Raw genomic sequence first — 22,355 nt, 5'->3', positions numbered from 1 at the left:
CAGTACTCAGCTACCTGCGCATGGGGTATTTCTTGCAGCTTTTTGCAGCACTCAGCAGAGAGATGAAGTAATAAAGGGACTGTTGGCAACCCTACTTATTCCCCCCAACCTGCTCCAGGCTCCCACTTCGCCCAGTCCCCTCTGGGCACCCACCTAGACTAGTCCCAGCTGAGCACAGCCCCCACCATGGCACAGGCTGATTCCCAAGGTGGCTACCCTGGGTACACACCCAGGTCCCTGTGGCATCCCCCACCCACATGCAGCTCCTTATCCAGCTTGACCTACCACAGAGGCCTGGTGCTCTGTCCTCCTGCCACCTTTCCTGCCTGGCTTCTGCCCCAGAAGTTGATGCCCCACCAGCCACTATTCCATGCTGGGGATGTTTGACCGCCCCCCGTCCTCAATCCAAGCAAACATCTAGAGAGGTCTGCCATCTGTCTGCTCCCTAAAGGAAGGGGCGGTGTGCTGGTTCTTCACATCCCACCTGCAATCCATCACTCCCGCGGGGGCTGCTACTTGCCCAGTATTCACCCACCTGGGCCAGCCCTCCAGGGCTTTTCACTGGAAAGGGGTTTCAAAGTAAGCATTTCCCCAAGGTTTTAGGAGACTCCCCTGGACTGTAGGCCAGTCCTGGATGTCACCTTTCACCCACCCCAGAGATGGCTGCAATTCAGTGATGCTCTGTGCAAAGAGCTTTGGGATCCTGTGGCACAGAAGATACTCTAGATCAGATATGTGCCCACACCAGAAACAAATATTGGAACCTCTCCCCCTCAACTTGGGAAGGAAGTGGAGAGATGTCCAACGACATGGGATTGAGATCAGGAACCAACCCTTTTTGGGTGTTGTGAAACACAGGAAAGTTAACTGTGAGAATGAGGGCAAAAATAGTATGGAACTAGCTATTGGTTAAGCAGTTTCTATAAACCATTTCTCCAGCCCATGCTTTGCATAAGTTCACTGGAGGCTTGGGTTAGGAGCTGATCGAAAATTTTATATTAAAAAGCTTTTTTTTTTTTTTTAAAACAAAAATGCCTTACTGGGTAAATGGAAATTTTAATGGGAAAGATTCCATTTCAGTCAAACTGAAATTTTTAGAGGAAAACAAAAGTTTAAAACTGAAAATTGTTCAGGTTTCAATTTGTTTGTTCAAAGAAAAGCTGACATTTTTTTGAGAAAAATAAAAACTGTCCCCCTCCATTTTCATCAACATTTCTCACAGAAAAAAAGTCACTCCCTGATGGATTCTAGAGCTGTTTGGCTAGAATATAGAGTTGAGTCCTTGTGAGCTTTAACAACCAAATTAATTTTAAGATAAAAAAAGAAAATTACAGAAAGGATATTTGATAGTTTTATTTTAAATGACTGTGGCTCAGTAAAACTTGAGTGATCTAACATAGCACAGTGGGACCAATTCTGTTACTCTATTCTTGTGCTTGGGGATATGAAGAGAAGAGGGACTGTGTCACCTGTGGTCTCCCCATGTTTTGAGTACACAGAGGCGCTGCTTGCCCCCTTGGTGTAAGTTAGATCAGCCTCTGGGCTGCTCTAAATTTATGCTGCTTTTCATAGCTTCCTCTAGGCCCTAGGAAGCATCGAATAGTCATAATTACAGTACTCTGGCTATGCCTACAATCTGCCCCCCTACGCCAGTGGCTGGGAGCAAGGCTGTCAGGTGATTTTGAGTCCTTAGGCTCTACAAACCAACCATACAGATGCCTGGGCAGGGTGGGTTTTGGGAGGGTGGGAAGGGGCGGATGGAATCCCAGGAAGATGAAGAGGCTGCAGAAATTGGAAAAAAAAAAAAAAAAGAGAGAGGTGAGGAGCAGATGGTTGAGGAGAATCCCCACTGAGAAAGGGCAAGGCAAAAGAAATCCCCACCAGTGCAGGACTTACCAGAACAAGACATCAGGTCCAGGTGGAGGCAGAGAAGCTGCCGTAGAGCTGAGTAGGCTGTAACACAAAGCAGAACGCTTAGGCAAGGTGCTAGTCCCAGGTAGGCAAGTAGCCACCTTTTAGAAGTAGAAGAGACCACTCGGCCATTTCCAAGTGGGAATCATGTCTGATTAAATGGCTGGCCCCAGCTGAGACCACTATGAAGGATGCTCCACTTCAGAGCTAGGAGCTCTGCTTTTTATCCTTTACCTGGGCTGAAGCAGAAATCTCAGGCCTCTGGCTTCTCTCCTTACTCTTCCTTTTTTCTTGTCTCCTATTCCTTCCTTAGTCCAGATGGAGGGAGAGAGCAGGAAAGATGAGGCAATGCCTCTGTGCTTCCAAGATGAGGCAAAGAAAACCTAAGGGAGGCAACATGGCTGCGATTTATATGGGTTTCAGAACTGCTGCCTTCTTGCTTCCCAGTGGGTGGCACCATAAAACTGTCCCTCCTTTGTCAACTCCTCTAGGAGGGGAGCAGAGAATGTGTCTCACACATGAGGTAGGTCTTCAAGGCAGAGTTAACCTGGGTTCTTACTCAGGTGTTGCCCCTAAGCCTTCTCCCATCCACACACAACACCCTCTCACCTGAGTTTGGTGGTGCTCTGAACCCAGGCTAGCTGGCAACTTGGGTGCTGCTTTCACTCAGACTGGTCCTCACCCACTTTTAGTTTGAATGAGGCCAAAATCAATCAAGTACCGATAGTCCCCCAATGCCTTCCCACAATTCCCTCCCTGTGCCCAGAACAGACAAGTGGCCCCTCCCACCCAGTTCACTGGGAAAATCACAAAGCATCTCAGTTTACTGCTGCAGCAGCACAAAGAACTATGGGATATGCCCCCAGAAGTCGGATAGGGCTTTGTACTAGTCTAGACACCTGAGTTAAGTGCAGTGAAGACATACCCAAGATCAGATTTCCTAATAGAACTGTTCCTCCAATACCATCATTGGGGCATTTCTCTCTTGCTCACAGAATTTGGAGAGTCTCCAGCCTATTGCGCTTTGTGAGATGATTCACACATAAGCGTTAGGCCAAGGTGTGGCAGATAAATGCTGGCTCAGCTCTTAGCACAGGTTGATTCAGTTTCTGTTGCTGGGCAGAGCTGCACTTCAAACAGATTTAATGGTTTATTAAACAAAACCTGTCCAACCATTTAAAACATTCCCCTGCCGTGTTGCAACTCTAAACAGCTGAAGTGCAGGAGAACTGGAAAGCAAACCTGGTCTAGAAATTCAATGCATCCAGTCAAGCTTGCATCTCCAAGCTGCACGAAATACAAGATGAAAAGCATAAATAAAGGAGTTAAGATCTTCTCCATTCTCTTGCCCTTCGTTGCCGTCAGTTACACCAATGCAACATGAGCGTACAATGCTTCCAAGTCAGACGCCTAGGATTTTACACGCTTTGCTTTGGTTTAAATGACCAAATGTAAAATCCTTCCATTCTGATTTGGAAATATTTTCCTGCGCAAGGACCAGGTGAACAGTGAATTGAGACCCATGACATTTTTACTAAACTCGTCGTTGTAGGAGTTAACATAGGGAAGAGTCCTGTTCACTGCAAGTAATAGCCAAGATTTTAAAGACAGAGAGCCACTGCTCTGAAATATCATGCCCATGTAAAGGATCTCAAATTGGACACCCAAAATCACTAGTCACTCTGGAAAATTTAGGTCTCTTGAGTTTTTCTTTATAGATGAGCAGGCGAGCTAACAAATAGGTCTACGTTCACAGAGTACTTGAGTAACTGGGTCATTAGAGATGCATTCAGCATGGTTTTCAGAGTCGCAGCCACATTAGTCTGTATCCGCAAAAAGAACAGGAGTACTTGTGGCACCTTAGGGACTAACAAATTTATTTGAGCATAAGCTGTCGTGGGCTACAGCCCACTGTAGCCCACGACAGCTTATGCTCAAATTAATTTGTTAGTCTCTAAGGTGCCACAAGTACTTCTGTTCTTTCAGCATAGTTTTAAATTCAAACTTTTAAATAAAAAAAACTAAAGAGCTACTTCTGCCCTATCTCCCCACCGTAGGCTGGCAGTGGAGAGTGAGCAGATTGCTGGCCATAATGCAGTTTTTGCTTTAAGCTTTGCGGTTCATCTTCTGCCAGTGCCTGCCGTGCTGCTGAGGTGGCATTTGTGACACAAACACAACAGGAGCACAGTGCCACTGCAAGATCTGCTTTCACTCCCCATTTAACAGTGATTGGACAATACGGACACAAGCTGTTTAACATTCAGATACCATGCTTTAGCACCGAGAACCAGTGTAAATTAATCCACTATAGAAACTAGCCCCCAAGAACAGCTAGAAATTGCACAGGAACCTGCTTCACATGGTCACTCCAGTTTTTCCTTTTGCAAAACTGGGGGCTCATTAAGAGGTGCAGAGGGGGCTACAGCCACCATTCTTCTCTGGAGAGGGCAGAAATCGGGGTTAACCTCCCTATGCATTGTTCATCTATTCAACTAGGATAGTCTGTGCAACTATCCTACCATTTAAAATCCCATTTTAGCATTTTTCTGCTTGCCTCACCCATTTAAAAAAAATTCTAGTTCTACCCGAGTTATCAATGCTCAACTAAGCGCCAGGCCTGGAGTTAGCAGAAGCTAGTGGATTCTTGGTGCAGAGCCTAGGAGTATCAGAGATGGGATCAGAGGGTAGTGCTAGCATCCAAATTACATACAGACACACACACACACACACACACACACGGGCCTTAGTTTGATTGAGTTGAATTGTCTCCTCCCTATGTAAGTGTCACAGAGTTTGTCATATTTGTACTGAGATTACAAGCATAACTCATACACAGCAGGTAGCAGCAGAGATGTGAAATGCTGCAAGTGAAATTTTCCAGCATTGATAGAACTACATTAACTTGTGTTCAGAAGCTTGCAACTAATTCATCCAGTCTCTAAAATTCTGAGCCATAGCCTTCCCCAGATGTGCCAGTTGTCTCTGCAGTACAAATTACTGTGCTGTACAATGACAACACTAAAAGCAGGTTGGAACTAGACATGCAAAGACACGGGACCCAGCCCCGGCTTGCAATCTACACAATCGGCGGATGAAAGATGGAAGGACATCAAGAATCAGCAGAGCAGAGCTGGTGCTGCAAAGTTAGTTCTCTGTTTTAACACTAAGGTTTACAGGCCAAATGAAGTGTTTACAGAACTTAGCAGAGGCACTGAAAATTCAGGTTGGAGGGAACACCTCAGAACAGGAGGCTGCATGGAAGAAAGAAAAGCAAGATGGGGGGGGGTTCAGTTACTTGCAGAGAGATAGGTAGAAGCCAAGTTATGCAGGGCTTTGAAGGTAAGAAGAAGGAGCTTAAATGTGACACAGAGGTTCAGGGGAAGCCAGTGAATGGGTTTGGGGAAGATCTGGGTATAATGGGAGTGGCTTCTGTAGGTGTAGATTTGTGGTAAATATTGGATGTGTGGATGAAGTGTCACACAAGCCTACAAGTTCAAACTAGTTTAGTTTGCACTCTGAACCATATATGAACCCAGCTCTGTGAAGGTGACAACACATTTCATTAACTCCCTACGACCTGCCCCTGAAGGACTTTCTTGAATAAAGCAGGTAGCTCACATACCAATTTGCAAACAATTGGAGTTTAATCCACTATCACTGCTCAAATCAGCACAAAGCTGATTCCTGAGGAATTATGCAGTGGAGGATATTTTTCAGAGATCAGATCCCTGATATGGGGAGGTAACGCTACCTGGACTTGTATGAGGACACGAGAAATTAAAAGGATATCCCAGAGAACACATATATAAAAGCAATGACAATATATATCAAAAGGATCTCCAAATGTCAGAGGAGTTAGTCCCATCCTCTTCTTCGAGATAGATATATTCTTCTGTTAGACATTTATGTACTTTGATCTCACCTCTTAAATGAAGAGCTTGTATACGTTTACATGTTACATTTAGGATTTAAGATTACTTTGCAGACTGATAATCTTGAAATTTAACCCACCTTTAATTCTAGACTAAAGCATATCACTGATTTAACATGCTAATGCTCCGTAATGCATCAATTCCTGCTTATAGTCATGCACATGTAAGAGACAAAAGAGGGTTTTGGAGACTCATAATGGTATACTGTAGATTACCAGTTCAAATCCAGGTCAGGCTGGTACGGACCTAAAGCTACTGAGGTTCTTCAGTAGCCTATGAAAGGAATTTAATGGTCTCAGTCCAGATCCTACATCAGCCCAATCATATCACTCGCATTACGGTCTGAAAGGGCATGAAGAGTGCATTATGCTTTCACTTCTAGGCAGTACCTAAAGGTCCTGGTTGAGGCACAGGGCAAACAGTGTGCACTGACTCTCTACCCACAAGGACTTCTTTTCCAGAGCTGTCAATCTGGCAACTTTCATGAGAACCCAAATTCACATGGAAAAATTTGTAAGAAAAAAAAATGGAGACAGGCTCATGTTTCTAATCCAAATGTACTTCTCTTTATTCAAACCAGGGGTAATCACTGGTTAGTGCAAAATGCACCTAAACCTTTTGCCTGAGGGAAATCTACATCTTAACAAGGCCTCCGTTAACCCCTAATGAAATCCACAGAGGATTTTAAAGAGTTTGAAGCACAGATCTAAATGCTGTACTTCATAAGTGACACTGTGCATCAACAAGTCTGCACCTGCATTGTTACCAGTTCTATACTGTCAGGTAACAAAAGCAAAATACACTCAGTAGATTTCTTCTAACTCCCAGAGTTTCTGGACCAACTGCCCCACCATTATGTTAGAAGTAAAGGGGTTGAAACTGACCATCACTTCCAACATTGCTAACGGAAACCCTGTTTTAAATTAAAAAATAAGCCAGCATACATAGTAGAAAATTTCTCTTAAAAATTTCACAATCTGTAAATGTATATATTTTTCTTTAAACATAAAAGTTTACAATATACGGTAAAACAAAGGCTCAGGAAAAATAATTTCAAAAAAAGAAACCTGAAGTTTTGAATTAAAGCTGAAGACATTTTTAAAACCCTGTAGTTTGAACCAGTGACATTTTCTTTATTTGTGCTGATGGGTTAGAGAAAGGAATATATTTAAAACCTGCAGTCCAAACACCCACAGCGTTGCCTTCAAAAGCCATCCCCCCTCCCATTGCCCTCCCCCAATGTTGTTAGATTTTTTTCCTCCATCAAGTATGTGATTGTCACAAGTTCAGAAGTCTGGGATTCCTGGGTTCAGCTGCTACCAGATATCCCACTGTGGACAGGATTCCCTGATTGCCAGCATGTGCTAGCGTCTGTAGGGGTGAAATCCTTGCACATTATGGTTCTGTCCTCGTCCAAAACCACTTCCTCCTGCAGGTGGGCCACTTGATGGTGGCACCGAGGGGCCTCCATAGGAGGGGGGCTGCTGGCTGGGGTCGGAGAAACCTTGTCCAAAACCGCTCAAGTCTTGTCCATAACCTGGGAAGAAGAGGAAAAGGCTGCAGTAAGCTTCTATTACAGTCCACACGCTCAAAGGTAGAGGCAGAGCACCATTTCAAAACTGATGCCACACACACCAATGCACAGCCTTATGAACACACAGATTAGATGTGCTGATCTAATACCCAGATGATAGTTGCTTTTACATTTGACCAAGTTATTTGAATTTGCATGTAGAAAATACAGGAACTGATAAAAGGCGGAGAGGAGAGGGGACTGAATGCCTAACTGGAGATGGTGCTTTTCACTCTATATCAAATCTTACCCAGGCTGGTGGTGACCAAAATGTCATGCTACTGCTGTTCAGAGGCTTATGTAAAGTGGGTTGGTCCATAATGGATAAGTGTTCATATTAGCAAAACTAGCATTCTGTCAGTTTCAGCAGAGGTAGAGAAGATTAATGGGGAAACATATGTCTGAAAATTTGATAGTTACTATAGCTGATGTTTGTAACTGAAAGGAGTTGGTGAAAGATTGTGATTTTCAGTTTATTTTGTGTACAGCCAATTTTAGTTTCCTGTGTATGGTCAAGTTTTCCTTTGCTGAAAAGACCCCTGTAAGTTAACCGTAGGAAATTGTTTTAAAAGGAGTTTTAAATACTAGGCCCTGAATGTATTTTTAAGACGATGGTTGCATCAGAAACTGGAATTTTCTGAAATTGTCAATTAAAAAACCCAAGTTGACAGTGTCCCTTTCAAAGGCTGTGGTGACTGGACTCCCATAAACTTCCATCAAATCCACAGACCAGAATCAGGAAGCTTGTTATTGCTGCTATTGCCCCCATTATGTGGTTAAAAAGGGAACTTCAGCTAATTGCCATTCAAATCCAACACCCTACCTTGGTGTTAACTCGCTGCACAGAACCAGCTGAAATAAGCAAATGGTGTGGCAAGTTTCTTCTCAAAGGTAGCTCAAAAGAACAGCAAAAGCTATTTTATCATCTGCTTCCCACATAACTTAAGCAGGCAGACTACATTTCCAATATAGCAAAAACACTGAAGCAACAGATAAATAGTTATACTGGAATAGCCATCCCTTCTGTGTACCCTTGCTATTCATACTTACACAACCACTGAGTTAGTCTAAGCTGTTTCATCAGATTTACTCATTTTAAATCTAAAAGTGAGCTGTCCCTCTGTGAACTTTATGCTCATTTATTCTGTAAGTCAGTATCTTTCTGACAGGGTAACACAACTAGCTTCCTTTCCCTGAAGAGATCATAAAGGTAACTACGGAATCAGGAGACTTTTACCTCCTACCACATCTTCCTCCTGCCTTGTCAATGAGATTGTAACCTCCATTCTACGACATAATCTGGAGCTGAGGTAAGAGATTTTGGAGCAACAGGTTTAGAGTAAGCAGGATGACAGAGGAGACAGAGACACCCTTTCAATTTGGAGGAAAAAACTAAATTCCTGGAAGGCAAATGGATGTGTATTAATAGTAACTTACTAAAAGAAGTTAAGAAATCTAACAGAATATTTCTAGTGATTAAAATACAACTGTCAGTCATTACAATGGCATCAACGTGAAATTCCACTATGCAAGACAGCCTTGTTAAGAATTCTGTAATTACTCAGTAGATCTCTGACTCAATTTTTTTCTGCGCAGGGTTAAAGCATGTTTAACTCTGCTAATCCAAAGCAACAGTCTCTTGGCATCTCCTCAGTATTTCAATTTCAAGCTCTGCCTGTCTCACAGGACTCACTACCACTAATGAACCCAACAACGCATTTATCATGGGCTTCCCCATTTGAAGATTTCTCAAGCTGCTAAGTCAGCCATTTTTGACACAAAGATCAGCAGTCAACCTTAAATGCGTTAATTTAATGCCAAGTGGTGGGGTTCGGAGTAAAGATAATCACATTACTCTCACCAGCATTATGGCTCGCAGTGAAGAGTTAAGAAAACCAGAGCTCTGCTGGTTTGTTTGCCACAAAAGAATCCAGCAGTCAAACCAACAGCCAATTTTGGGGTGGGGGCGGGGGCGGGGCGGACTGTTCTTTCCTCCAATGAACTATCCCACTATTGGTCTGCATTGTCACTTCCAACAGTGACACATAGCTGATTCACAACTCCAGAGTGACCTGGTTTCTAAGTCAGTTGTGTCAACAGTAGCAGGCGATATTGACTCTGTTGCTTAGGGTAACTAAAAGCAATTTGCTTACACAAGAGAATCTAAGTCTTGCCAATGCAACATCTTGGGAAGTGAACAGCAGCAGAGTCATATTCCAACGACGCGTTTTTACTTAGGCCAACTAACAGATATTTAAAGTAGATTATCCTTGAACTGTAAAAAAGCAAACATTTCCAAGCCACCATACTTATCTCACCCACCCTCAAAGAGAAGAGACCCTGCAAGAAACAAAAGTTAATTTCCCAAATGCAGATAAAGTAAGAGCATTGGTTGTAAATAGGCTCCACCTACCTAGGATATATCACTGCTCAGCCTGACCATAAGAGTGTAAACAAAGTATTGGCGCGTAGCCTGAAGGGTCTTGAGAATAGGTACCCAGCCCTAGTAAGAAATGAGGAGACCAGGGTGACTAACCCCAAGACAGCCCTGTACAGAGATATAATTTTTTTGGGGTGAGGGAGACACACCCTTGTTAGAGTTTAATTTACTAGAGTGTTTACATTTATCTCAGCTGTAAACATAGCAGCATTTATGATGCTGTGAAGCCAGGATGAATCTGTAAATGCCAAAACGATTAAATACTTTGATGCCTCTTTAAAGTCTATAAACTCTATGCATTTAAGTGAAAACATGAAAAACTTGTTAACTGCCTTTTGTATACCAATGCTGCTAGCTGAACTGCAAATGACATATGAAGTTCCAAAGATCTTAAAGAGGTTAAAAAGATCTTAAACATAGCTTTATAAACATGAAGAGGTTATTGACTTGGGTGGTAATACACTAAGTTGAACACTTCTGTCACTATGTACATATACTGTGAGAGTGCAGTCTTGCACAGAAGTAGTTTGCTTTCTGGCATGAATTTTGGGGTGAGAGATTAATCCCACTAATCCATTTAACAACATTATCTAACCCTCTTCCTCCTCCCAAAAAAAATCCATTAACCGCTAAGGACTAACTACAACCAGCATTTCGCTGTAGGAAAAAATGTCTCCAAGATTTATACAAGATGCAGTTGGTACTACATACTCCTTACCCCAGACACCCCAACTATCCCTCACAGCATTGTTTTGAAAGTCAGTCAATTAAACTGAGTGGTGAGTTTTTTTAAATGATAATTGGAGGTTACTACATAAAAGTCTTGCAACAGGAACTTTAGAGCACAGTTCCCTATATGGAAAGTTTATATATAATCAATTATGCCTTTGCTGTTTGGATCCATTTTAATTATTGGTATTAAAAGACTTGGCTACCAAGTCTGAGACAAGATAAATTTGTATGTAAATTTTTATTCTATTCAGTAAATGTTTCCCCTCATACGTAACAGAGGCACATTTTCAACAAGACAAGAAAATCTTCCACCTGAAGTCAAATTGGGGGAACTTTCAATCCCAGCTACTGTGTCTATGACACAAGCTTAAGAACATCTCTAACGAAACCCATCATAACTCTAACACCCTCATCTTATGTATGTCAAGAACAACTGAAAAGCTGATCTCCTATCAGGAGTCTTATACTTCAGATTTTTTGGACTACAGAAAATCCATTCAAAGAACTTTATGAAGCAGATGTTTCATAATGAACAGTTTCTGCAGGTATTTTATATGGGACTAGTAGGTCGTGCATAAACACAGGGGAAACGTGGTTAAAATGCAGGGACAGCGTGGCCATTCTTGATTCCTGGGCTCACCTTGTGTATTATACTGTCTTCAGAGGTTACCAATGGCCAGTGATCAAGAAGAAGGCACACCCACCCAGTTAATTGGGCAATGCTGCTCATGGAAGGCTTGGGTGCAAGGGTAAAATGAAAGAACTCCTTCCTGATCTCTACAAATAGTCACCTTTCAGCCAGTAGCACGAGACTTTGACTTCCCATATTTTGTCTTACTGTAGCTAACCTACTAAATCATTCTTTATCACCTACTTGCAGCAATGAGCTCCAGAGACTGATAAAGTTTTCCCTAGTAAGTATCCATTTTTGTTTTAAATTAGCTGCATCAATTTCAACAAGTCTTATGAAACAGGGACAAAAGGGGCATGCAGGTCAGATTTTGCTCTACCCTTTATTATTTTGTCTCAGTCAATTCCCGTTACTCTAGAGTAATTAGATACTACTTTTAAGTATCACTATTCTTCATGCTGAACCCACCCTCTTATGCAAGCCCATCACTCAACGATTTTCAGTGCTCTTTACTCTGTGCTTTGCTTCAATTCTAGTGCATCTTCCTTGAGGTGAGATTACCAGAATTCCCTTTGGCTGCTACTGTGTTAACCAAAGACATTTCAACAGAAAAGGAAGCAAACTACTGAGCACCTTGCAGTGTGAAATTGTTAGCTGAACAAAAAAGGGTTTAAATTTGAGCATTTGGGGGAATGCAAGTGGTGACTTATCCCACCACTGCACAGCTCTTTAGAGAGCCAGTTATTTAGCGATTCAGGAAATGGGCAATACTTCAGGCAGGGTAGGAATGAAACAATTCTGTGATATCAGAGTACTGGATGTTTTGGGGGCCCTTGAGAGCTGGCACTCCCACCATTAGTACAAATGCTGTCAGTATTAATACACTGCTCCTGGAAACTGTGACTTTTCACCAAAACATTACGAATAAAAGGAAAGCAGAACCTTGGGGCTGAGGGGAAGGTTGCCGCTCTGAGTGTATTTTATATGCAGTTACTTACCAAACTGGCTATAAGGGAATTCTGGCTGAGCAGTTGGGGGTTTGCTCATGTCCTGAGTTGCCTGAGATGGTGGTGGTGGCGGTGGGAAAGCTAGTGGTGTTGCCCCAGGAGTGGCAGGTGGAGGGGGTACTCCAGGAGGGGCAAACTGGTCAGGTGGAGGAGGTGGAGCACCATATCCAAAACCTGATAAATAAGAGGCAGAGCATAAAATCTGTGACATGTTACGAGGCCAAAAGCACTTGGACTTTTCACTTGGCTTCAGAGTAATTTAACATTTTGTTACTAAACCCGTTGTAAGGTGTCTACAGAAAAGAGATTAATTACTACTTGTTGCCTGCAGCTGATATAAAGGGATTGATTTAACCATCTCTTGACAGTCATCCTAGCCACAGCTAAAGTCATTTAAGAGATGTGAAATCTTACACCTGTTACACAGACTGCATGTGCTTAACAGCAATTGAAGCATCTTACCTAGCAAAAAATAGCTGAAGACGTAGCCACAGGTACCGAAAGGAGTACTGGGGGAGCAGGGAAAGGCATGGTGAGATACTCCTCCAAAAAGCCTTTCATCCATCCAAATAAGGAAGTCGCCAAAAGCCTCAGGCTGAAAAATCCTGGACAGGCTGCTCCCCCAAAGCACAAGAATCAGAACTAACAGGTGCATAATGGCTGTGCAAGAAACTCTGGATAATTAAGGGTATCTTTCTGCCAGTTTTGCATAGGAATTTTAAAGGAACGAAAAGGAGTTAGGTACCCAAATCCCATTTAAATTCAATGAGAGCAGAGAGCCTAATTTCTTAGGCTAGAATTTTCAAGGGAGCTTGTCTCTCTAGTCTTCAACATGTAGTATTACTATCTCGAATACCTCAGTTCTAGAAAAGAGAGGTCAAAAATAAAAGTCCTCAGTCAAAACCTAGTAATACACCTCTACCCCGATATAACGTGACCTGATATAACACGTTCTGATATAATGCAGTAAAACAGTGCTCCGGGGAGGCGGGGCTGCGCACTCCGGTGGATCAAAGCAAGTTCGATATAATGCGGTAAGATTTTTTGCTACAGCATTATATCGAGGTAGAGATGTACCATAACCTCTCAGTTTGTCTAAGTATTATCTATATGATCAGAATTGACGGATTCAAAGAAACATGAACTGAAAATATACTGATTTCTAGTTACAGTACAGAAATATTTGAGTGGATCCACGGGTGGATCAAGTGTGAAAGACTACAGTGAATTCACAGAAAGGCATGAAACAAAGAAACAGAACTGACTAAAACCCGTTCCTGTGTTCAGTGGCACATCATTGGTTCGAGACTCACAGAAGACACTTACTAAATGGTGGAGGGGTGCCATAGCCCTGTGGGAACCCTTGTGGAGGTGGGAATCCTCCAGGAGGCGTAGAAACTATGTATGAGGTAAAAGGTGGTGGAGGAGGAGGGGCTCCTCTTCCTGGAGGAGGTGGTCCATACCCACCTAGAAAATCCAATACAGAGTTGTGAGAACAAGTGGTGCCTTCATCTAAACTCAGCAAAGACAACTTTTTAATACTAAGTAAAAATTACCCCAAACAGAATAAAGAAGTTGTTACCGTACTTGGAACCAAATTCTGGGACACACTACTCCCTCTATGGATACAAACTTTGGGAAATGCTTAGAGAACCCTGACTGTAAATAGCTCTACAGTTCTCTTCTTTGTATTTAATTTCTTGATGGCCAGTATCAGTTTAACTGCATTATCAGCAAAAGGATGTATTCCAATTCCCAACACTGAATAGTTAAGAATAGAACTGTTCCCCCATGCCCATATTTTTTCCAATACAAACTCAAAAGTTGAGTTTCAAAACTGGCTTAGAAGCACTGTACTTGAGAAATTTACAGCCACCATCAATTCTCATTGAAAAGCAGTTTACATCTGCACTACCAGTTGGCCTTTTCTACAGTTTACAATATACTAAACAATCAAACTTCTGTTATCTACTTACCAATTGCTTGTCCAGCTGGTACCCACATTCCTAAAACAATGAAACAGAATGATAGTTTATCCACTTACATATTTAAACTGTTCTATTAAAAATGGCATATAATGCGATTCTGAAAAAAGTAGTGTTCTACTCTACATTGATTAAAGAGCTAATGCAAGAAGTGTCCAGGAGTCTCAAAACTCAAATTACACTCAGTGTTCAAATTGAGAGAATATTCTAGTGTTAAAAGTCATTCCATAACATTGTTTAAAAAGACTAAGGATTGCAAAGGTGAAGCTATAGATACAAGGTGTTTCAAATATAATGCTGATAAGAGTTATCATTCAGCTATTTCAAGTGTTTTGGAACCATGGAACCTCATTTTATATTTGCTGCAGTGTGAAAGTAGAAAGTTTAACTTATTTAACAGTTCTGCATTTAATCTCTCCCACAGACTGATATAATGATACCTTTCCCTACAAATAACCAAGATGAAAGTGATCTAGTTTCTCAATCTGAGTTTGCAGATTAGCAAATCTGTGCAGACTGCCAAAGCCTCAGGTGCAACTTTCAAGTTAATAAGTATCATGGGAAAACAGTAAGCCATCCTATGGGGGCATAATGGACAAGGTGACGCCACCCCCTATCCCCAATGTAATAATTTCTCATATCTGAGAAAGGCAGGTTATATATTCTGTTAGATGTCTCGATATGCCACCTCATTTCTTCATATGGTGTGAAAACATTCTTTAGATGAATTCAACACGTTTATTGTGTGCCCAAAATCTTGTTTTGTTTTTTTTATGGTATTCAAAACTAAAACAAGCATCTGTTCCTTCCAGCCCTAAAGGGCTCAAGCTAAATCAAGAAAATTATATGCATTAAGTGGTCCCCTGCATCACCACTAACAACTAACCCTAGAGCTGCTTGTTACTTTTCCAGGCTACACTAAGTAATGAAATACAAAGACACAAGATAACCTGTTTTCCCTTCATATTTCACTCGTGGTTTCTCTTGAAACTCATTTCAGAGTTCATCTTTGAAAATCTGTGTTCCATAAATATTTTTAATCAGGGTCCCATGCCACCCACATTCCCACAGCTGCAGAATCATGGAATTCTCTCTGACTTCTCCCCATTACTTGGTAAAAAGAACATGCTGATTTGATACTCCTGCTCCCCACACTTAAACAGAATGGATGAAGCACCAATCACAGTAATGATCCCCACTTAATCAGGTTGGGGGAGGTTGAGAAAATAGAACTTGTGCTGCCAAGACCTATTGATTTCTGCAGCATGTAACAAAAATCATCCTGAAAAAATTAAACTAAGGAAAACCCCAGGCAGAATTGGGGAGAACAGATGCAGAGTACTTTAGTTCTCTCTGTATTACGTCACTGCATAGACGGCTTCACTCCACTTGGAAGTATCTGTATCACTAATGAGATGTTACCTTTTGAAAGAATAATGCAAGTTAAATGTGGTCTGTAACAAAACCATGGCTAGTGACAGACACTGCCAGTTTTAAGGAAGCCAGGAATCACACCTTTGACTCTAGCTCTCTGAAACCCCACAAAAGAAAATGTACCTTGAGGGCTGTATCCTTGTTGCCAGGTAGGAGGGGGCTGACCTGCCCAGCCATTGGCAGCACTTGGCATGATCCGGCTTCCCCACTGGCTGGCACCTGGTGGCCCTGGGGTTTGGCTTTTGCTATCACGAGGTTCTGCACGTTTTACCTCCACCTAAACAAACAGATTAGCCATTTAGGAGATGATGTAGGTTAGTTCACCCCCCTTCCCTTCACACACACCCTTAATTACACTTAAGACTACACTTAGCACCTTATGACTTATGTCTAAATACTTAATTATAAAACTAGTTAGGCCAGTAATTAAAAAAATGTTTCTCAGGTACAATAGATGCGATAGTAAGACATTACAAGTCCTATATCAACATATATTTAAAGCAAAACATGTCCTACAAACAATTGCTGTTCCATTATATAAAGTAGTCATTTGCTTGCTCATCTTAAAGCAGCAGTACCCTCTTACAATGGCTCTTTGCTAAAAATGTACAGGCATAATCTTTTTAACTTAGTCTTTAGACTATTTTTTAAATGTTCACTGTGACATTTACAAAGAAGAAAACAATTTTAGTAAAGATCTTTCCACAAGCAAAGAGTCCACTCTGAAAAAGGTACTAATGCTTTAACATTTAAGGATGATTGGGGTTCATTTGGAAGTTATAGTTTAAACCCACCCCATCTACCTGCAATTTCAGCTCTGTTCATACCTGAGAAACACACATTCGTTTGTTTGGTTTTTTTACTTAGGTTTTATTTAAATGTCTAATGGAAGATAAAGACTTACCTTCCCCAGGCTAACGCTTAAAGAATCTCAAATAACTCAAACAATGTCAGAGGGAATGGATGTGATAAGAGAATCTTACATTACATCTAACAAAAAAGTAAACAAACATGCAAGTAATAAAAATGGACAGTTGAGTCAATAAGAAGCAAATCTTCATACTGTGTTAAGTCAGTGACAAAAACCTTCCTGTTTTAAAAAGTGTTAATAAGCCTCAGTGCTTAACTTATTTCATTTAAAGATAAAATGTCTTAGGGCCCCAAGGCATCAAGTGCATCTGACCTACTTAAAATAAGCTCCACATTCAATATAAACCTCAACAAAAAAATCCAATTTCTGATTTAATGAAACACTCAGCACTCATGTATGCTGAATTAGTCTTTTTTTTATTTTATGATTAATTTTAATGGATGCCAGAGTACAAAGAAAATAAATCTCAATCGCTAATTGGCCTGAGTAGTATGGAAAACAAAGTACTCAGAATTCTTCCTGCTGTCTTTAAACGATTCATACTACAGAACAAACAGGAAATTGGCACAGCACAAGGACAAAGGCCTCCCTCCCCTCCTCCCCTTCTTCTGAAGATGCCCCAAGGACATTATACATGACAGTAACCAAACCTCTGTCAGCTGAAGGCCCTGCTAGAGAGGAACCAAGGGAATTTCTCAAAGAATTCAAATTAATGAGTCTTAACTCATTTTCCTGAAGGGAATGCGGTTACTGCTTACAAAAGCAAAGTCCTGCTCGTAATTTAAAATTTCTACTTTCAGTAACATATGGATACAGATTCAAAATCTTGAAATGTCTATTAATAATCAATGAAGGGGGTGGACTATCTAATGTTACATTTATCTAAATGGCAGAATTTCATTAACCTGTAAACCAGCATTTGGAAGTGTTAGACTCCTAAACTAGGGATTGGAACAACCTAATACAAACAAATTTTAGGATCAAGGTGAGATTTCTAGACCTGCCCAAGGCCAAAGTTATAAACACTCAAAAGAGGAAGAACTACCTAGGTTTCTTTCATGCAACCAGGGAAGAAAAATGCATATATTTGTGCATGTTTTAGAGCAGGTCATGCAATAAATAATTAAGGTAATCCCAAAAAATTATTTCAACTCTGATGTTGAGCCTGTTCAGGAACCACTGTATAGCAAATAGAGACCTAAAGAGGCACTATTAGTGAGTAGAAATTGATTGAAATACCTCAAGAACTGATCACATAAAAGATTATGACACTTTAGAGACTTACAGGGGACTCTCCACAGATTTACAGAACCATAAAAAAGTAGCTGTGGCATCCCTTGGTTCTGTTCATAAATGGCATACTACCTTGCAAGCTGTGCTCTAATTTAAGTAGTTCTTCCAAAGTTTAAGGTAATATCAGTGAAAAAGCAATGGATGTATAAAGGATAACAAGTAAATAAATGCTCCAATCCTGCAAACACACATATAACTTTACTCATGTAAGTAGCTGCATTGATTCAAATGAGATTACTCAACTACTCACAGTAAGAAAGTTACGCATGTTCCTCCTTCCAAGGTTTGGGTCAAAAGCGTGCTCATGTAGATAATTCATTTGTATTAGTTGGTAAACCATTCTTTTTCTCAATGTGACTGTAGTTTCAGTGTATCGAAATAAAGTAGTAACCCTTTAAATATTTAATTTTTTAACAGTGACTTTTTAAAGCACTTTGTATAGAGCACTGTAATCTAACAATGCAAATTTTGCACTAACCCACAAGAACACGTTACCTGTCAGTGAAAAATGCCTGAGAGATACTAGGCTGTAGAAATCTTTTGAATTCAACATGGAAAAATGTTTGAGTTAAAGGAATATGATAAAGTCATTTGGTTTTGATGTAAGTTTCTTTGGGGTACTTTTCATTGTAGATTTTCAACAGCCTTCTAACATCTATATTTTCAAATTCAGGGTAGCTGTATAAAGCTGCAATATTTTCGATTTTACCAGAATTTCCCTTTTAGAAGCTGTGATATTCACAATATAATTAAGATTTAGGAATTTCTCTCAGGAACTACTTATTCATTCTACTTTTAAATTTTCCATAGGTGAATCTTAATGTTCACAGTTGATTAATACAATCAAAAAGAGTAGAAAGGCGGAATCCCTCACCTATCAAACCTCCTTGTGCTGACAACACAGTATGAAGATGAAACAACCAGAGGTCACTTAACTGCATTGTGGTTAAATACTATATAGAATATGTGGGTTCGTATCAAAGTTTCACAGTAAGTGACCCAATTTTTAAAAAAACCAATCCTTCATGATGTTTTATGGTCTTTTTTGGGTTAAAGTTTAAGACTATAAAGGCAGATCCCCTCAAAGTGCCTCAAAATTTGAACATGAAATGCACATCTGAAGGAGTGGTATGTTAAACCGAGCCTTAGCCAGCTCAGAGATTTCACTGGGATCTCAATTTACAAACATATGAGAATTAAAACTAACTTCTATCCCTGCTGCTGAAAAGGAAAATAGTGAGCACTCATGTAGCAGTGCATAAACCATGACTATTCATATAGTCAATTTATTCAGATACAAATTCTGCTCAAATGGAGCAGTTTGCTATTTGTATAATGGTCAAGGACTCATCTGAACTATTTAAATTACTTGCATAAATACTCAGGCCTTCAAGGTCTGTTTCCTTCCCATGGGATAGGCAGCAAGTTAAGGAGAGGTTCCCCTCATATCCATTATCTTATGCAAACTCAAGGGACTTTCCCCATCATCATGGACAAAGCCCTGAATTTGGATTTTCTTTAACTTTTTAGGATCTCCCCTGTTTAAACCACAAATTACTATTTCACCAGTGAAATTGCCAATTGCCCAAGACTTGGTTTTGTCTTAAGGTAAAATAAAACTACAACTACACACTTTTTTGCCCATGATGTCGTGAAAATGCATGTTGACAGCCTGGTCCACTGATTGTTCGTCCTCGAAAGTAATAAATCCAAAACCTAGCCAACGACGAAGAGTGAATCAAGGTAGCAGGGTGTTGTGACACAAAACAGGATGATGAACAGTATTAGGGGCGGACCAAGGGTTCAAGCAGGGGCTTCAGATAACCAAGGCTTGTGTTATGAAGTTCTCAAAAAATCAGTCCTCTGAGAAAACTGTAGTGTGTACTTTATATATAAATTATCAGGCAACTATTGCCTCAGCTTAGTTTCATACATGCAACATTACAAACTGAAAATTAAAATCAATGTTTAGTTTCTTATATGTAATCCATCCACTAAAAGGAGTGGAGAGATAAACACTACAACCCTAAATGTTACTGTACCACAACTTCTAAAAACAATGTTTGTGGAACAGCAGGTTAAAATAAGGCAGCTTTGCTCTCATCCTTGAACCAAAATTTACCTAGGATTAGGAACCCAGGTAAAACTTACCCTTATTACAGTTACTAACGCTGCAAAGTAACCCCCCTCTCCCCCCCAAAAAAAATATTATATGTGTGTGGGGGGTATTTACTTTCTTAGAAAACAGTACAAATTTAAAGGATTTTTTTTTTTGAAATGTAGCTGATAAAGCATGAGAATTACCACCACTCCATGGATGAATGATAAGCTTCAGAAACTAACAGCCTAGGTCAGAGATTCTCAAACTTCTTACATCTTAACACAGAGAGCACTTAATGGACATTACCCCTTCCAATCATAGCTCTACTGTGCCAAATATAGCAGTTGCCACATAGCAAATGAGAAGTATTTAGCTGTTTAAAGTAACCAGTGTTGCCTTAAAAAAAACCAAAAAAACAACAACCACTCATGTCTCTTGCTTGTCAATTCATCTCTGCCCAATCTGTTCTGTTGCTATCCCTTCCCCTTGCTGCCTGGTTCCCTTCTTCTTCAATCTCAGTATATGTTCCCCAGGAGCCTTTTGCCCTGCACATCTCTACCACTGGTGCTCTGGTGTTCCTAAGGGTAACTCATTTTCTCTTCTCATCTATAGCAGCAATCCCACTGGATCCTCCTAGCATCCAGCTGCTTTTACAGGCAGCTGGGTTCCAATGCCCATAGAAGCAGCCAGAAAGGAGAAGGTACCAGCACCGTGTGATCTGAGAACTCTCTGCAGTCACAGTTTAAGAACCACTGCGCTTAGGCTGTAGCTGCTGACACTGCCTAGAGAGTGGTAAAGTAGTGGTTAATTTCACAGAACATTAAGGCTGAGTCATGCCATCAACCACTCACTGCTGGTGGAATAACCAAATCCCAGGAAAGGTAAGAACACATGCAGTATATAACAGTTTTGCCATTCTTTAAATTAGCTATGGGGTACAGCAATAAAATTAGAAAAAAAAACCAAGGTGCAGCATCAAAAGCATATGGAATATGGGTGCATTTCTGCTTTTCTGAAACCCAAGATTTCCCCCTTGGTTTGCAATTTGCTTTGCAGCTAGTGCTGACAGCAGCCATATATTGCTCTAAAGCGTTAAACAGAAATACAGTATCTATAACAGTTAGTGTCTCTCTAAGCTTATCCAACTGGGTTGGGTAAGCCCAAAGAGGCCTATTGTAGAGAAGGTTTATATATAAAATACACAAAGATACAGGCCAAAATAGATTCCAGCAGGTCAAATTCTGCTGTCAGCAACAAGAGCAAAAGACATCACTAAAATAAAATTAAAATAAAAGGAAAAAAACTTTTAGCATTTCCCACACACAAGAGACTGGCAGTATAAACGAAGTTTTGTTGGTCTATGATGAAAGCAGCCTCAAAACTGAAAGCAGCATTTCATCAATATATTTGTCTGAAGTTAACAGGAATTCTCAGCAGCACTGGAGTAGAAGGACGACACATTCAAAGTCTACATTGAGTATTAGATCAGTTTAATATTACAGCCTTCCATCTCAAAAGATGAGGGAAAAACAGATGATACCCATCCAACTACTGAGATGGTCCATTAAAGTTTGTTCACAGAAAATTGGGCGAAGACAGCAGACAGATGCCATGTCTCAGGGAAACAGACAATTTTTTAAAGACCCAAACACCATACCATAAAAAGAGTATTTAAGAAATGACAATGATTACAGATGACAGAACTCCAGAGCAGATGGGAATGGCCACAACATTTTAAAAGGATGTGGTAAAAAACGATAAATATAGTTATTGGAAGACTTGCTCTAACTTTTTTGAAGGCAGAAGTTTACTGATGAACTAGACAGATTTTGTGTTTAAGACAAAATCTAGGGGGACTCAAGAACAGATAACAGTGAAGCTGGACTGCAGCTAAAGGGAAGAAACTGAACACAGTAAGAACCTCTGAGCTACTGAAAAGTAGTTGGGTTAGTTAATGAAACAGCTTGAAAGCAAAGATCACGACAAACAACGCAGATTATTTCTTTTAGGAAGCAATAATAATAATGTTGGCTATGCTTATACTTTACTTGGAATTTAGAAAAGTTCTTGATAAAGCATTGCACAAAAGACCACAACAATGTGAGTAGGTATGGGATGTGGAAAGGATAGAATTGTGGGTAAAGTGAAGGACTGGACTTGAGTATTGAAGACCCAGGGCGAGAGTCTCAGAAGTCAGCACAGCAACCATGATTTATATCACCTGAGGATCTGGCCCCTGGTTTTCTTGTAGTAAGCAGTCTGAGATGGAGGAAGTAGCAGTAGATTGCCATAGAGGACAGTAACAGGGCCAATTTTGATTTCTTTCTCTCTCAGACTTGATAAAATGACATGCATTAAGAGATTTGTAGAAAGTGAGAGCACTAAAGTCAAAGGAGGAAGGCAAATTTCAGAATAATGTGGATAGAAAAGAATATGGGCAGATAA

General features: G+C 40.6%; 1 protein-coding gene across 5 annotated transcripts in view; it reads right to left on the bottom strand.

Annotated features, from left to right (window-relative positions):
- Positions 1-5,905: 5,905 nt before the first annotated feature.
- DAZAP1 (DAZ associated protein 1) overlaps positions 5,906-22,355 on the bottom strand; it is a 35,688-nt gene continuing 19,238 nt past the window's right edge. For 2 of the 5 annotated variants that reach the window (XM_039515315.1, XM_039515316.1), the window contains exons 7-12: positions 19,443-19,525; positions 15,769-15,922; positions 14,203-14,232; positions 13,553-13,693; positions 12,218-12,400; positions 5,906-7,380 (exon numbers count right to left, since the gene is read on the bottom strand). In XM_039515315.1, the coding sequence (XP_039371249.1) occupies positions 7,208-7,380; positions 12,218-12,400; positions 13,553-13,693; positions 14,203-14,232; positions 15,769-15,922; positions 19,443-19,525 (764 nt within the window). In that variant the 3' untranslated portion in view covers positions 5,906-7,207. Of the gene's footprint in view, positions 7,381-9,829; positions 9,920-12,217; positions 12,401-13,552; positions 13,694-14,202; positions 14,233-15,768; positions 15,923-19,442; positions 19,526-22,355 lie in introns of all 5 variants that reach the window. The other 3 variants (XM_039515317.1, XM_039515319.1, XM_039515320.1) reach the window with 3 other exon arrangements.

This window comes from Mauremys reevesii, linkage group 26 (assembly GCF_016161935.1).
Source record: "Mauremys reevesii isolate NIE-2019 linkage group 26, ASM1616193v1, whole genome shotgun sequence".
Lineage (NCBI taxonomy): Eukaryota > Metazoa > Chordata > Testudines > Geoemydidae > Mauremys > Mauremys reevesii.
The sequence above is the reverse complement of the archived record's forward strand: the minus strand, read 5'-3'. Positions and strand labels throughout refer to the sequence as shown.